Source organism: Archocentrus centrarchus, chromosome 1, assembly GCF_007364275.1.
Source record: "Archocentrus centrarchus isolate MPI-CPG fArcCen1 chromosome 1, fArcCen1, whole genome shotgun sequence".
Taxonomy (NCBI): Eukaryota; Metazoa; Chordata; class Actinopteri; order Cichliformes; family Cichlidae; genus Archocentrus; species Archocentrus centrarchus.
The window spans coordinates 12,337,325-12,355,189 of NC_044346.1; the positions used below are offsets into that span (position 1 = coordinate 12,337,325).

Sequence of the window (17,865 nt, forward strand, 5' to 3'; positions counted from 1 at the left end):
CAAAGAAAGGATCCATGTCCAAAATGTGCCGCATGCTAACGATTAGTTACCAGGTTTCTCTAGACTATCAAATATCGAAAAACATCTCCTTTTAAATTATAAAAATGCCACAAAGTTCTAAGCAAAGAAAATATTTCACTGACCAAAAAAATTAAATTAAATAAAAAAAAACCAAAACAACCCTGCCACTCACTGTTGGGTGACACAGTCTGAACCCTGGTGAGATCTCATCAGTCACCCACGAGTAAAGACTGTGTCTGGATAAGTGCATTCCCTGTGGTCTTCCTTGTTTCTGGTCTATCCTGTTGCCAGACAGCCCAGTACACTGTCTTATGCATAGGAAATATCACACAGACATGAAAATAGTACCTCAACAGCAGCACAGGCTTGACACCCTACTTTTAGTTTTTCCACAAGCTGAATAATAGACAGCCAGTAAAACATCACCCGCAGGTCTAAGCACTTTCATACAAGAGACAAAAAAACTTCAGAAAAGATCCTGCTGCTATTTGAAGTGTTTCGACGTTTTTTTTTTTGTTTTTTTTTTAGCACTATCATTCAGTTTAAGTAGGACGATTGATGTTGTGTGACATCAATCACACAAGGGAAGCCTTGTTACGCCAAGCTTTGACAAAAGCAAAAATAAAACAAACTGGAATCTTGAGTTCCTGACTAATCCAATTTTCAATCAAATTCACAAACAAGAGAAGCAAAGAGAAGAGGGGGAGGGTACTGCTACGTTATAGGCAGCATTCTGTTCTCACTCCCAATGTAATTACAACTTTGTAAAGACACTGAGTATAGAGTAGAGATGCCAACTTCAACCGCACCAGAGCTGCCTGCTTGCCACACCGCGCCTGATTAGCATAAAGCAAAGGATTTCCGAAACCCAAACCCATCAATGGCACATATGCCTGCAACAAGAATAGCAGGCCACAACTTACAGCTCCTGAAATAGCCCTCCCTAGCTCTGCGACTCATGGATATGAGTGAGTGCTGCTTCTGCTCCCTCTTTTTATCCTCTTCTTCTTAGGCTTTATTTAATCTTCACAGTGAGCTGCAGAGATATACGTCTACTGATATTTGGTCAGGAAAAAAAAAAAAAAAGCAATAATACCTTTGCCGAAGCTGCAACTCATATATTTGCTCTGTTTACCTAACATGGTTACATATTAACGGGCAACCAATTTCAATTTTACTTTGCTACAAAATCTTGAAGATGCATACATGAATGCCACCCCACCCCCACCCCCCTTTTTCTCAGCAGTGTTGGATATGATACCCCTAGCACTGACAAAACCAATTAAGTTTAGTAAATATATAGAACCTGCTGGGATTACTCTTACATGACTTCTGCAAAAGTTAGCATAGGATCAGCATGGGTTAGATGGGTTTGCACACTGTAAGATCATTATCATCAAAGCAAGCCACAGCGACTAATTATTCATGTGCTTCAGCGAGGCCGGAGATGATGGATGGTAATGTTTTTAAGCTCCCCTGCGTGCTTGTGTTAGGTAACTATTCTTTCTAAGTATTGTACAGCTGAATACAGATGACATCATTAACCACACTACGTCTAGACGTGTAATTTATAATTTCTCTGCAAATCAGCTGCCTAATCAAACCAGAGCAAGGTATCATAAAACCTGCCTGTAATGTTAAAAATGTATGCATCCATGCTGTGCTTGAGCAACAAACATAAGCAAAACCAATGAAAAGAGCAAGCGACTGGCCTTCATCCCAATCCCTCTCCAGATTTCAGTTCTGCTTTGCACAGATGGAACAGAACTACCATTACACAAATATCGACACAGCAGCAGCAGCAGCAGCGGGCACACTAGATGATAACTTAATGACACAAATTTAGCACTGTTACTGGTTTCCTTTTTTGTACTAGTGCATTTTCAAAAATGGTGCATATTTTGGTTCCATTATAATCCCTCCTCCTTTTTTTCCAACAGCACTGCCAGATCTGCTTGGAAAAAAGGGGACGGGAAGATTTGTTTGAAAAATTAGCTAAAAAGGGTAAAGACCCGCTCGACCCCGACATAAAAAATAACGGAAACTTCTGCGAGCCGTACTTAATGTTATTTTCTCAACTAACCTGAAAGGTCACTGTCCTGGCTGAGACATTCAAGTGCAGACAGTCCTATTACACAGTAATAAAATACATAGTGTCAAAGATTTTTTCACATGCGTACTAAGTAGTCCAAGATTTTAACTAATGGTTATTTTCATTAACAGTTATGCTTTTGTTTTCAGTTAATTGGTTAATTACTTGAGTTTTTCAAAGCCCAGTGTGCAAAGCCCCTTCTGTCAAAAGCCCTAAATTCAAAGTCAGTCACTTTACTATTAACAAAAGGCAAATAAGCAAACTGTCACTCTGAATAGGTGCTTTTACAATTTTCTTAAGTGAAATGACTGAAAAAAAAAAAAAAAAAACGCCATTTACTCTCAAAACAGATGCTTTGCTTTGTATTCTAATGGAGGCATCAGTGAATTCAGCTCTCAAATAGTCAGAAAGGTTGTTTCAGGGAAATGCATCTTAATGAAATGGTTTCAGACTGCAAGCTCTACTTCAGTTTCTTGAGTTGTCAATACTTGGTCTTCAATGTAACAGATTTCTTTGTGTGAGGGTGCTTGATCTTCCCAGTCGATCACTGCAGACTAGCTGAATCTAACTTTAAGTCAATAATGTGTAGCTCTGCAAACCTACTGGTAATACAGGGTTTTAAGAGCAAAGCGGAAAAAAGGAAAAAACATTCTACAATGCCATTGGTGCCTGCAGTCAGCATTGTTTCTTTCACTTTGTCTTCTTCTATTGTTACTGCTCCTCCTTAGTTCTAGCACACAGCTTGAAAACAGCTTGACAACAATGCTAGCCCCTCCCATAAAGCTAAATGGCTAATTGTTCATTCTTCCACGGTTCACTGGAGCAGTTTAGAAACCACTTTTCCACGTCACAATACCAGACAAATCTGTTAAATCGATGAAGTAGACAGACTCAAAGGTCTGGACTCAGCCAAAAAAAAAAAGCCAGGTCTTTCTCAAATTTTTCAAGTCTAAGTATTTCAGAATTTTGATTGAGCATGAAACCAGCACTCTGTCTGAGGTCTGAGAGTGGAAGTGAACATGAAATGCGAAAAATATGTTGCATCTGCTGCGGACGAGAAAAGCTGTTTTGATGCAAGTTGTGTTGTGGTTTTAAAAAGCTTTTGTTTGCTTCTGTTCCGTTTATGTCTGACATGCTGCCAGCTCGCTGCCAGATCTCTGACCGAGGGACTCGCCGCCCACTCTAATATCCCAGCACTGATATCACTTGCAGAAAATAATCCACACCAACTTTTTTTTGTTTTTTAATCAAAATGTTCAATAAATCTAAACCTATTTGCAATCATCCTGCAGGGGTACACACTTGACTGGAGCGCTCCAGTACTTTGGTGTTCAAATCTGTAAAGGTGTATACCTCCACTCTGTCACTACTTAAATGTTAAAGAACTATAAAATGATTGGTTAGTAAGCCAGAGCTGACCAACGACGTCTGCACTTTCAGGCCGCAGCCTTTGTCACAGCACACACACACACACACACACACACACACACACACACACACACACACACACACACACACACACACACACACACACACACACAAAAGCCATCCTCAGGCGTGGGCTGAGCTGGGCCAACAGTAATTATAGCCATGCTGTTTTGAGAGGGGTAGAAAAACAACAGAAAAGCAGCAGTGGCACTCTCAACCATGGCCTTGAGTGCTACAACCACTGCTCCAAAATGGTGGCCTAAAGGGAGTAAAGGAGTCCAGGGCATTGTCAGGGTGGTTCATTGCTGCTGTGATTAGAAGTCTTGAGAGTGACACACATATTTATGTGACATACATTTAGCCATGACTCCAGACAATCAGGAATGTGCTGGGTGTCTGCAGCGGCTGGAGACATTTAGTATTGCTGATGAACAGACGTTGAGCTGTGACTGAAAGAAGCAAGCACATCTAAGCTGAAAAAGGGAGCTAGTCAAGGAGAAAAAAAAGTAAGGGTGTAATATGATATAGCCATGTCACAAAGGTTTGTGCTGCATGCTTCAATAAATAGGAAATTCTATTAATATACTTTTTGCTGTTATGAATTTGGTCTCCTTTTGTTTGTGGATGTCTGACTGACAGTGTGCCAATGAGGCATGCATGCCCCTGCTGCCATTATTAATTTATTTTGTGCACATAGTACATCTAGCACATTAGCATTTCCTTTACTATCACACTGGCTGCCTCCCTAATGAGACCCTCATCTTTCCAACAAAGCAAAGTGAAAACAAAAATGTAATTTTAAAAACAAAACATTGTATGTTTATTTCCCCAATTTATGTCCACTTATTTCATTTCAGCCCACTGTTAGTGTATGTACACTGTTTTGCTTTCACTTAGAGTAGCACTAGTTTCTCCGGCGCGACAGAAGTACACTGCAGAAGCTGTTAAGAAGATTGATCTGTTACCTCTACCACCCCCACTGAAAAAATAAAAAATCTCTTCATATCTGGATATGAGGAGAAGAAAAAAAAACAACTTGTGAGCTGTTTGCTTCCTTGATTAAATGCTTACTATATTCCTCTTGTGGGGGAAATGACAAACACTGACTGTAATATTTCTTACCTATAAACTGCATGTTAGAGCCCAGACAAGTTTATCAATATTCTCAGCTTCATTAAGATTTAAGTGTCTGTTCCTTTAGCCTGAAACATCATGGACAAAACGATCTGTTTTCACTACTCATGATGCAATCAATACTCTCAAAATAATTGTGGTGTACTGATACTAAAATCCAAATCCAAACCCGACTGTGTGAGTTTATAAATGATGGCTGCTTCAAAGTAGGAGCTGCTTGTTCACTTTTAATAACACAGTCTCAAAAATGCTGCTGAACAAGACGTGCTGACAGTTCTCTTCTACAATCCTGGCATGCTACCTGAAAGCATGTGTAGTCCAACAAACATCCTCATCAGACACAGATTTTAACAAATGCAACCGAGAGAAGCCACATAAGCTAATGAAAGCACACTAACACAAACATAAGAGCTTCATTAAAATTAGTAAAATGTATTACGAGGGTGAGGATTGAGATTTCTCAGCACCTAGTAGGCTTATTTGTAATCTGAAAACACATTGTGTAAAAGTTGGAGGATTTAGGTTCCCAAATTCTTGATTGATTTGGATGCAACGGAGAAGCTAAGGCAAGTGAATTCTGAAATGTACACATAACAAGGGTTAGACATAACCAGTGGTCAGGCCAATAAAAAAATATATCCAAGGCAAAATATATATAGGCAAGTGGATTGGCCAGCTGCTGGTCCATTCAGGCCAATCACCACTGGTCACACTAAGCCTGTGAAGCAAAGTGGCCAAAGTAAACCTCACTAACGAATATTTTTTCCTTGCTGCCAGCAGCCTGTTTTCAAATTAAAGGAAGCGTCTGAGGTTACTGTAATGAAAAGACTGGGTATTTTTTGGCATGGAAAACACAGGCCACACAGGAGGAAGGAGGACAGCGGCAGGACAAAGGTGATGCTGGCAGCGTGGAACTCAACATCTCCAGCATTTCACTCACATTTGTGACTACAAAATAGACACGTGCAGACTTTTCTTAAAAAAAACAAAACTGATAAAACACCAGCAGTGAAGATGATGCTGTTATAGTTTAAGGCACTGCCATGACTGAGATAGTGAACACATATCCAGAGAAAGTAAATGGGTAAAAAGGCAATAAAAGTCTTCAGATCACCTTCATCTGTAAATTTGTCAGATTTCTGGTAAATGTGGCTGTGGGCTGACAGCAGCCCCCCCTCTGTCTACGTCCAAACTGTGACATGGGCTACAGTCCACCATGTTTAGCAAAACATTGTTTTACAGATTTACACTAAAAGGTTTGATTGTTTGCTTTTGCTTCGTGGGGCATTAAAAATACATTAAAAGTCTGACACTCACTTGCTAAAAAGTTTTGAATTGAAATGATGTGCATGGCAAGCAGACATCAAAAAAGGAAGAAAGTAGAAAGAAGAACTCATGGCTTTCGTCACTGAATGATGCTAGCATGTTGCAGACTTACCTGGCAGGAGCACGCATGCTACGACAGTTTACCAACTAATGAGTAGCTGCAATGTCACTGCGCTTAAGGAATGAAATGTTTGGCATAATTAGACAGTTCATTTTCGCTGAGTCACGTATGATATGACAGGAGCGTCACAAGGTAACATGGCAAACAACTTACAAATGTGCATTTATCAGTTTCCTTCCACATGTATAGAGCTAATTTAAGAAATACTAAAACCAAAGCACTGCACACTATAAGCTGACTGTGTAATGATACTGTAATGTCAGGAACAGTGTTTTATCTTCTCAGCTGCTTTCTGCAAAACCAAATCACTCAAATATTAAATCAAAGGTGTCATCTGATTGGTGATGATAACGCTGATGGTTGTCATAGTTACTGTGCTTCATTTTACATGGACATGTTTTCTCTTTTTTTTTGCATTTTGATCATAAGGTCACTCATCTGGCATCAATTTGTTTGTTTATTCACTTTGTACTGAAGCAATCTAGTGTTTTCATCCATCCATTTCTGCAGGAATCTCAAAAAAATCCATACAAAATCAATTTTCTTCAATTTAATTTTCAGATCTGTGTGGTGTGTGTTGTGGCATTTGATACTATTTGACAAAAGATTATTTATTTTAAACTGAGAACTCTTTGAAGTTTTATGTGGAAAACCAGCAATTGTTTTCTTTCACACTTATCTTCTCATAATCTTCTCTGAAAGCAGTGACAATTGTTTGCCCTCAAATCACAGGAAATAATCAGGAAGTTGTTGGAAGTATCCATTTCCTATCTCACTTCCCCTGATGGTGGCTGGGCCTTTGGTAAACTGCAGATAACATCATGTGTGCTTTCTCTCCTGAACAGAGCAGGCGTTACTGAAAGTTGATATGAGCACCACAAAAACGTGGGTGATTCACAGCAGCAAATCTCAGCGACTGCTTCCCTAACATTTCCGCTCAACCCCGGGGTGGATGGCATCTGAACTTGCCAAAGCATTACCTTTAGCGTTATCGTTCAGTTCTTAACCATGAGCTGCTGGCTTCAGGAAAAGAAAGTGGCAAAAACTGTTTAATACAACTTCAACAATAAGAATTTTACGAACCCTGACTTTCACCCACGTGAATGTGAGAGTGAGAGTGTTAGTGTTCTCGGGTTAAAGGGTAAAAACAGTCATGCAAAAGAAGCCATATCATATTAGAGTCATGCCCTTCAGTCAGCTGTTGCTACCACTGTCTGGTGACAAATTCTGTTAAGCCTCGATAATACTTTCTGCATCTGCAAGTCTACTCGGGTCCAAGTGATGTAAATTTCATCATCAGACAGTGAGTGCAAGAGTCCGCGTCAACGTCCACGTGCCTGCCTCTCTTTTTGTGACTGTCGAAACTTCTCCGTGGAAAATTTACATTACAATACAACAACTACGCATGCGCCCCAGGCGGCAGACTTCAAGCAGACTTCAAAGAAGTATAACACGAATGACTACTCGGCCATCGGGTCTCCAGCTGCTGTGTCCATGTCCGCAATATAGTATAATCAAGCCATAAGACGCCATTATCACAGGGTGAAGTTTACGCTTTAGGCATAAATCTCATATGTATTAATGTTTTTTGGCTTCCAATGATTATAAAAACAAAATCATAGAGAAAAAAATTTTGGCTTCATTTTCACTATAAAACTCTGTTTATCATGTGATATAAATCTAATTCAGCCCTTTTCTTTACAGAAGTGCGCTTCCCCAAAGGTTTATACTTGTTTAGTACAGCTGATGACTCAAAGGCAGTCTTTGCTCAACAAGATCTATCTAGAGAAGTAAAACTCACAAGGCTTCTGTTGGTTACCCTGTGGAAGGATTTTTAAGGGTTGCAAGCTGCATTCTTTTGCAGAGCGTTCAGGGTCTTTCATGCAGCCTTTTGCGGTGCATGATAGCTGGCTGTTGGCTTCGGCTCTCTGTCACACTCGCCATGCCTACCATGCAGGCCTCCTGAAGGCATGTGAGTCCTCTGCTGCCAGGGACTCTCTTTCCCCCAGGGCATCCACAAACTTAGTCTGCGCCTTGAACTCATTGCCTTTTATTTTTCAGTTTTTCCATTAAGAAAGTACCTTGTGAAAAGACAGGTTTTGAGTAACTGGATAACACTTAAGTTAACATTTGTGTTAACTAATCGAAATTACAATATTGGCCAAAATAATCAAGATAATATCTGTTAACACAGACTGATAATAATCTACTCTAAAAGTCGATGAACAATATAAGGGCAATTAGGGGCATGTTAGAGAGAACCAACACACAAAGGAAGGTGGCATTGGTACACCAGGAAGTAGAGTAATGAGCATTTAGCAAGATAAGATAGCTATCAAAGCAATCTTTACTCCAGCACTGTTTCCTTGGCTTAAACATGTAAATCTTTCTAAGTGTGTGTGTTTATGAGCACGCAAGTGTGTGTTCTGACTACATGTTCTGCTTGGCTGCCCTTTTCCTAACAAATGCATGTTCTGGCATAAGACCCTCGTTCAAAGTCCACAAAGTCATAGCATAGCAGCAGCATTTCAGAGAAGAGAGAGAGTGATTCACCAGGTAATGAATGCTGCTCACTCTCCCACAGAATAGGTGGGCAACTCGTGTCAACAACCTCTGATGAACTAGCTCACAGCACTGACAAATCCTTTGAACAGAGAAAATAAAAGTAGACAGCTAGTGGGCTGGCTGTCTCAAGTGCAGTATATGTAGACAAACTATCACGATTCTAGATGTACAACCAAGTAATAAGCAGCTTATCTCTGTAATAAAACCAAGTGGAATTTTACATAAACACATACACGTATGCAAACATGTATGTGTCTCACATTATGCTGTGATCTGCTGACTACACCCCTATTGTCTTTATCCTGGAAATTCGATTCTTTTTAGCTGCCAAATAAAGCCTGGAGAGCCTGGAACAACTGTGGTCATGTCTGTGGGAGGGATGCGATCTGTGCCACCACACAACTGAACACTGGTTCATCTTTAGAAAATTTTAGACCTGTACAGCATTATTTAAATTCACTGATCTCATATTGATTTAGAACATAATTCATAACCAGCTGACTGGCACAATTTTCTCCCCATACAGATCTGCCTAGTTTTTCTTTCTCTTTTTCAATCCCTTCAAAAGCAAGCCTGTATCAGGCGGTTAGGTTCTTAGCTTTCAGACATTGAGACTGCAATAGTGTCTGCAGTAGAGAAGAGCTGGCCTTGCACTTTAATGACAAACTAAAGTCTGGGATTGTCCAAAACAGCAGTACTTGTTTACTTGGCAGTAATAAAGTAAGCCTAAGCCTTTCATCCTGTGCTTTAGTGAGCCAATGTGGGTCTGTGCGGAAAAAGGACAGCCGACGCCACCCAAGGTGTCAAGTCAAGCCATCATATATGCTTGAATCTGATCGGGCTGCTTGGAAGCAGCATAAGGCCATAGCCCATGATAGAAGGCTAGATAGTTAGCTTGGAACACATGCCTATGAAGTTTGGAAACCCACACAAAAAACATAGGCCTTAACGTCTTTTCCTTTCTCCCTCCCCTTTGTGGAGCTTTGTAGATGCGCCAAGACAGGGCCTATGCTTCCAATGCAATTTTAGAACATGTAATTACAGAGACTCGCATGCTGTAAATTTAAACATTTTCAAAAACCTGTAATATGCGGTGAGAATGCCATACTGAGTTGATAATATGGAGCGATATCAGGATATTTTTGATCTTTGTTTAATACCACAGACTTAAATAAATAAAACAGTTAAAAGTTCTCGACAAAGAATGCCCGGTTATTCCTGTCTCTTTCTTTTAAAATTGCGCTCTATATAAGTCAAGTCATTTTTCACACATGCACTGCGGCTCTGAATTTTTCCGACATTACTTGGAGTGGGAACGCAAATATCCAAATCAGTTAAACCGGACAAAAAAAAAATATGATCTCACATTGCCAGCTTCCTAGTGCAATGCCTGAATAACGTAATGTATAAATAGCGCAGGTAATTCTCGAGAGAATTCATGGCAACCGAGTATGCATCACGTGTCCTGCCTCTTGCAGACGCTGACCGGGTGCCACCTCAGCCTAAAGCACTGAGGATTTCTAGTAGCAAGAGCTTGCCTAATGCAGACAACCTCCTGTTTCTACATGTGAGAAAAGGCACCTCTGAGCAATGTCAGAGTTTCACATGTGAAAACTGCTGCACTGTCTTCTCTAGTAGTCAGCTACACTGGGATCCGTGTTTTCTCATGTTCTCTCTGCGCACCTACCTCACTACTTCCACTGAGTGCTGCCATCTTCAAAAACAGAGAGGAAGAAGCAAATCAGAGCAACAGAGCAGTGATTCAAAGTTTTCCGTGTCCAAACCACTCTGTGTTGAACCTGACGCACAGAGCTCTGGTGTCCCACTGATAAAAGTTTTAACATGCTTTGATATGCATGAACGGGTCTTATCCTTTTGCTTCAGTGTAACCATTTATTTTTTTGTTCAGGAGCTCTTCTGACAGTCAGAAGAATGAACCACAAAATGATCCTGCAAATTGTATGGTAAAAATGTTCTGCCCACAGTGGACTTGACCATAAGCTTCATAAATACTCTGTAATCCTTGGAGTAGGAAATATTTAGTTCAGATATGTGGGCTAAGAAGACTTTATTCAACTGCTAAATAAGTGATGCACTGCGAGTTTTACCATGGGCATTTTTGAAAATCCAGAAACCAAAATATATCTGCAAGCTCGAATCAAGGAATTATTTAGGGAAAAGCAAAAGGTCATCTTCAGTGAGGAAAAAAAAATTAAACATACTGCCTTGCAAGAAAACGTGATGCCACATAATCAGCTGTTTCTGTGTAAACACTGCTTTTCAGCTATGATCCTATATTATTATGGGCCACTCAACCGTAACCGGACAAAAGGTTAAAATATAATAGATTTCAAGAAAAGTTCTCTACTTCCTAAAATCTACTGTGAAAACAGTGTTAGGCTTTGTTGCAAGATGAGCATTCAGCCTCCCGGCACATCTTTCTCAGCATCCCAGATTTTTTATCAGCACATGTAAGCTGATCTCTGTCATGCATGCAGACAAAACACCAACCATATGTTCATAAGTTATCCTTTTGTTGCATCATTTATTTTTTCATTCTTTTCCTGTGCAGTGGGGAGTGCCCGGCGTTACTGTGAGGCTTGTTTGGGAGGAACGCTACATGATGAATCCTTATTTGGGCAGAAAATTCACATTGCCACTTCCAACAAAAATACCTTCAGTTTGTTGATGTGACTACCTTGGGAAACAAGACCACACATGTCACAGAAGACAAACTGGAGCAACTGTTGCCCTATCCATTCCTCTTTCAGTCTAATGATCACCATCATTTCAAAGCACTAACAGACCTGTGTGCAAACTAGGTAAGAAAGAAAAACATTTCTGCAATCTATTTATGGTTAACTTAAACTTTACACTGATATAGTTGATTAATTTGACATTTTCAAAATGTCCCATCAACATAATAGCACAAACGTAGAATACATTTTTAAATGTTTGAATTCCGAGTCCAGCGATTAAAAATAATGAATACGCAGATTTACAGAAAAGGCCAGTCTGTACACAAGTTTCACTTTGCACCTATTACAAGTATATCTTCTGCTATTCAACTAAACATAGCCTGCTCCAGCAACTTTAAAAGAGCCCAATGAAATATTAATCATCACACCATTTCCAGAGTGCCATATGAGCACACACTTTAGAGTGTTAGAGTGGAAAAACCCCAGTAGGCTCAACCCACTCCTGTTCTGGGTGAGTGTGTTCACACTGCTCTTCCTTTTCTCAAGAAAGGAAACAGGACACCTCACAGAAGTTTGCCACCTTGTCAGCAGTGCACTACAGTATGTCTCAAAAGCAAAGGATAAGTTAATACTTAGTACAATCTTTATGTTTGCTATATTTATGGCCTTTAAAGTAGATGATGCGTTTAGATAAGGAAAGCACGTGGTATTTTAGGCTACTTCCTGTTGATCATGTTTATGCATTAATCGCTCTCCTCTGTTTACATGAAAAGCATGTGACTTTTATTCATGTAAGACAGTGTTGGTGTTTATATTTTTTACACTATGAGCTCATACCCTTGTAGTACTCAGCTAGCAGCTATAATTCAGGGTTATGATTTATTCTGGAGCACAATATAAGCTCATGACTCAAAAGAAGGGATTGCCTGCTCTAATAATGCAAACCTTAGTAGCTTGAATCTCTATCCCAGCAAGTGCAATCTTACCTGTCTTGGAGTTAATAGCAAAGAACCCCTGGGGATTCCCGCTGGTGATCTTGTAGGTGAGTTTATCACTGGCTTTGGCGTCTGGATCGACTGCGTTGATCTGGATGATCGACACATCTTTCAGGGAGTTCTCCATAACAGAGGGGTAGTAGACAGGTTCAGAGGTTTGTGGCGCATTGTCGTTGACATCCTGCACTTCAATGTAGACCTCTACAAAAGCAGAGAGGGGCACCACGCCGCGATCCATCGCATAGACTGTTAGCCAGTAGTGAGATGTTGTCTCACGATCCAGCAGTTCCTGCGTTCGAATAATACCTGCAAGATTAAAAAGACATAAACAATTAAGTCTTCTTCGTGTTAGAGAACATTTTAATGTGCAACATATGATTGTGAATCTCACATTACTGCCTGTGCTATCAGTGGTCTCTGAAATTGATTGGTGGTGATGGAGAGCACAAGAGCGTAAACAACAGCTGCCCCTGCACAGGCAGATGTAGGGGTTGATTGAAGGGCCTTTGCCTGACACACGTCAAGGTGGCATATTTACAACAGTCTGTTTACATTTCACTGCCATGTGGGGGATGTAACCTTCAGCTGAGCAAACACAAAAGAACTATCAGACGCACATGAGTTGTATATGTTTACAATGGTAAATTGAAGAATGGCAGATCAGGAGATTCTACTCTCTGAAAAAGCAAACAGTGTATATGCTATGTAGCTGGTTTTGTGTAAAGGGTTTTATAAGCAATGCAGTTCTTATGTTTTGGACAATGGCCTGCTTGACTCAAGTAATATAATAAATACCTTATGTGTTTCAATATGTTAACACGCCTGAAACAGGATGGCAGTGTGAAAGTTCTTGCTGAAAACGCTAGCAGCAAAGTTCAAACGAGTAAATTTGCTTCAGAGCTTTTCATCCCCATCTGACCTCACAAGTGCTCACCACATGCTCAGTATGCACCGTAGGAAAGGAAAACTGAGTCTGTGTGCCTTTCAGTAGGGGCAGGTGTTTCAGTTTGGGGGAGAGGATGTGTGCTTGTGACAAAGTGTTAGTTTACTGGTGAAAAGTGTCATAAATACAACTATGGACCCTGTTCACACCTGGCATTAACATATGTCTTGGGTGATCCGATCACACGCAGACAGCTATAAATATGCCAGCAACTTGTGAGCAGGTCTGACTTCCTTAGACTATATGCAATTAAACACGTAGCCCACATTATTTCTGTTTGCCAAGCCCATATGCCAGAGGCCCACATAGTTGAGTGGACTAACAGAACTGACCTGTTTTCCGCAATAACCTCGAATTCAAATCTGAACCCGTCTCAATCTGTTAATATAATTCCCACAGCCTGAACAAAATTAAACACGTAGGTAGGCTACAGTGATTTTAGAGGGCCTTAATTTGACTTGTGTAACTGCTAAAATAAATAATACAACAGTATCCAACTTTTTTTTTTACCAGTAAAAGGCACAGCAGCTGAGTAGGTGGTCCTTTACTGTGTCCCACAGCACATAATGCTGCTAAAAGAATGTGACCATATGTAGCCCACAGCACCTCTGAAAGTGACCTCAGAGATTGGATCTAAATGCATCTTCAACATTTTGAGTGAATTCACGCTTCTACTTCTGTTCACTTGTAATCAGACTGCCAAACACATCCTTAATGTACCTTAATGAGTCTAGAGTGATACCTTAATTACTGCTCCCACACCATATGACCAGATTATCTGGAATGATCATGACCAAATTTACAAATAAAAATTTTATCTTCAAATTATTGTCCATTTTCTTACTGTTTTTATTTCCCATTTATTTTCCATTACTCCAAATGAATTTCATTTAATAGCAGACAATAGCAGTTATTCACACGAATCAGGTTAGTGCCTGAATATAAATGCATACTGAGGCTACACTGTGATATTTTTTCACACTTTTGTTCCTTTTAGCAAAATCAAACATACTTAAGAGGCATAATAATAATAATAATAAAAAAGAAGAGTAAAACAAAAACAACGAGCAAATCATAGGAAAAAAAGGACCTGCCAATAATGTCGCAACAGTGAATTATCTGGATAACTTGGCACATGTGAACTGCCATTATTATCATCACAAGCACAAGCACAATATCTAAGGCTGCGACGCACACCCACATGTCCTGCAGACAATGGAAACCTTTATAGTAGCAGCCATTTCCATATCTGTATTATTTGCAATAACCTTGATAACAGCAATGGAAACTTATAGTTCTTTTCTGTTATTATCTGAAACTAATAAAAGTGATTCACACCCAGTATCATTCCCAAGTATAGTTATTCATTTTAGACCCCACTTCCTGGTGGCCCAGATAAGGAGCCTCCATAAAATCATAAATACAAATTTCAAAGGTTCAAATAGTTTGGTCGTTGTTGGTGCCCCATCAGGAGGATGAGGCCAGCACCTTGATCGTCACCCCACACACACACACACACACACACACACACACACACACTCCACTAGTTATTTTCCACTGCAAGGCTTCACTGTACATACTGTAAGCTAAGTAGACATCACCCAGTGCTATCAAATAGTTTCAATATGCTGTCTCTGTGCTGCTGTTGCCTTTCTTCACTCACTGTAACTCAATGAGCTGATGAAGGAAGTGTTACCGAGAGCAGACAAACTTCTCAGCCTGGGTAATTTAAGATTCCTCCAAAAAGAGATAACATCCAAAATGACTTGTCACAAAATTCTCAAATTTACCAAGGCAGGGGAGTTTGGGGGTGTACAGCTAATTTATTCTCGTGCCCCGCTTTACTTTAGCTTTCCTGCCTTTTCCTTCTGGGATCCTCTCTTGTCATTAGTCATCATTACAGCTCTCTCAACTTAGCTTGGGGCTTGTAATAAGAAGGGGTATTCAGGCAAGGGAAAACAGGTAGCTCCCAAAGCTGAGAGCTCCAAGCAAAGACAACTTTGGGCAGTAAATCTAGAATGAAAAGTAGCTGAGCCTATTGTAGCATATATAATGAATTATAGCTGACAAAATAGAGGAGGAAAAACTATATAAAAAATTAGATAATACCATTAACAGACAGGAAATGACTGCAATAGATTAGCAAATAATTTATTAAAACACCATGATAATGACTCATTTATAACTGTACTAAAGCTGGGAACATGCAGGAAATTGCAAATGTCTGCTATAAATAAGAAATGCAAACACTTATGTGAGGCATTTTGAGCAGAAACACAAAAGCATAGTGGGGTGCACACTTCAGACATCTGTTAAGGAGAGTAGTAGAAAAGAAAACATCACAAACAAATGTTAAAGAGTAAAATGAATAAGAGGTTGGTGTGGGGAGAGGAAGTACAGCAGAGGAAAGGTAGTCATGTCTGCACATGTACATCAAAAGACAACACACTAGGGAAAAGAAGAGACAATTGGGAAAGTATGAGCCATCTTTTGTGCTTCTGCCAAGGGGATGCCCATGCTTGAGTGCCTATCAATATGAGTGTCAGACACCAATGTAACAGAACAATTCCACTTTCACCAGGGTCATGTATTTTGTGTGCAGCTCTTCACCTTGTAGCTTTAAGCATACACAATTTAACTTCACACTTTGAGGCAAAAAAAAAAAAAAACACACATTTGCAGTTACTGAAACAGTATTTAAATAAATATATTTGTTCATATTTATTTAAAAGAAAACAGACTGGGCTTGACCTTTAATTTCTGAAACAGCAGATATGGAATGCTATCTGCCATGGCCTCAGGTGAATTGCTACTAACAAAGCACATGAAAAATGAATCTGAAGAATTTATTCGCCACACCCATTCCATATACCTGCTCTACCAAGTAAGACAGAAGTAAAACCTGCCCTTGGGCCACAAGAAAGAAAGCAGACTGTGCAACAGCCTCTGCCAGATTTGCTTTCCGCTTTTTTTCCCCTTGCTCTTTTCTTTTCCCTCTGGCTTTGTTCTTCAAAGCTATTTGAGCACTGTGGCAGTGTGGTCGAGCCTTCAGACAGCCAAAAGACTTTCAGCTATCGAGACCAGCGGGTATTTTGGGTATCAAAATCACTTCTAAATCGACATCCTGTGCAGATACCCAATGAGTCTATTCAATAAGAACTTGCAGGAAAGACAAGAGCTAGCCGCTGAATGAAGAGGGGAGAAATCTGCTTTGGAAAAGCTACTAGAAACTGTTTGTTTGTGCTGATTTCTTTGCACCTTTGACCACACTCCAGTAATTTGCATTTCACCATCAACGACCTAAAAGATTTGTATTGAACAGCAAACATAAACCACTTCCTTGTTCATTCTGCAGCTGAAAAGTCGGTGTTTGCTTTGAACTAGCTGCGTTAATTTGTCTCACCTCTACCCCACATTCCTCAGCCTTCTCAGGCCTTGAGCTCCTATGCTTACATAAACTTTCACAGTGCCCCCTACCCCCACCATCGCTTCTCTTTCCACAGCCTTGGCAAAATGCTTCAAATTCCACTACCTCCTTGTTGAGACTAAAGTAATAAAAGAGTCGCAAATTAAGCTTTCTGTTGATGTCAGATCATCCCAAAGTTCCCAGCATTTAAGTTCTGTGTTTTAAAAATGTTAAGACTTATGGGTATAAATGCTTGAAATCTAAAAAAAAACAAAGTTTGATAGTTTGGCTCAAAATATATCATGTTGTTGTTTATTACACTAACATATTCTATTAGAGCACAATATGATGAGTTAGTATAGTGAATACTTAAATGCATGTTTTCATTTCCATTTGAGGAAAACATGCGTGGGTTGGGCTGCACCAGCTAATCATAAATTAATTGTTAACTGTAAAGTCCTTTCCAAATTCTTTATAGCAGTTTTACTACATCAGAATGCATGATTAAAATAAAAAGAACTGTCTTTCCTTGTAAAGACTCAAATAATCTATTGAAATCAGTAAACATTAATGAAACTATCCAAACAAAAAGACAGTAAGCTTTAGAGCTGGACCAAAAATAATGCCATCGTGTTTTTAGGCTTAGGGATAGGAATAGGGATACTCTAATTATATTTTGGCACTTTACGCAAAAGCAACATGTTAGATGCAAGGTCATTATAATTCATTTACTCTAAAAATGAGAATTCGGTCAGAACCCCCCCCCCCGCCCAAACAAAACTAGACTTTTGATAAAAGATTACTACCTAAAATGATGTTGTTAACTCAGAAAACGAATTATAATAAAATCAAAATATAGAGGAAATGTAACTGTAAAATTTGAGATGCAAACTGGCAGTAATTTCATCAAGACATGCTTTACATACACAACATCAAACTATACCAATTTCTAAAAAATTCTTTTGAAATTATGAGTATATGTTACAAAATCAATGTATCACCCAGTCCTATTTTAGCATGTGTGTCCGATAATCATTTCTTTCATAGTTTACATTCGATTTCAAATTAGATTTGAAATAAGTGACCATGGCCACAAATTTGACACGCTAATCTTTCTACTAATTGCATGCCTAAA

General features: G+C 39.5%; 1 protein-coding gene across 1 annotated transcript in view; it reads right to left on the minus strand.

Annotated features, from left to right (window-relative positions):
• Nucleotides 1-17,865, minus strand: part of fat1a (FAT atypical cadherin 1a) — a 78,561-nt gene that overhangs the window by 48,413 nt on the left and 12,283 nt on the right. The window contains 1 exon segment of the mRNA XM_030736139.1: nt 12,373-12,687. Within this exon segment, the coding sequence (XP_030591999.1) occupies nt 12,373-12,687 (315 nt within the window).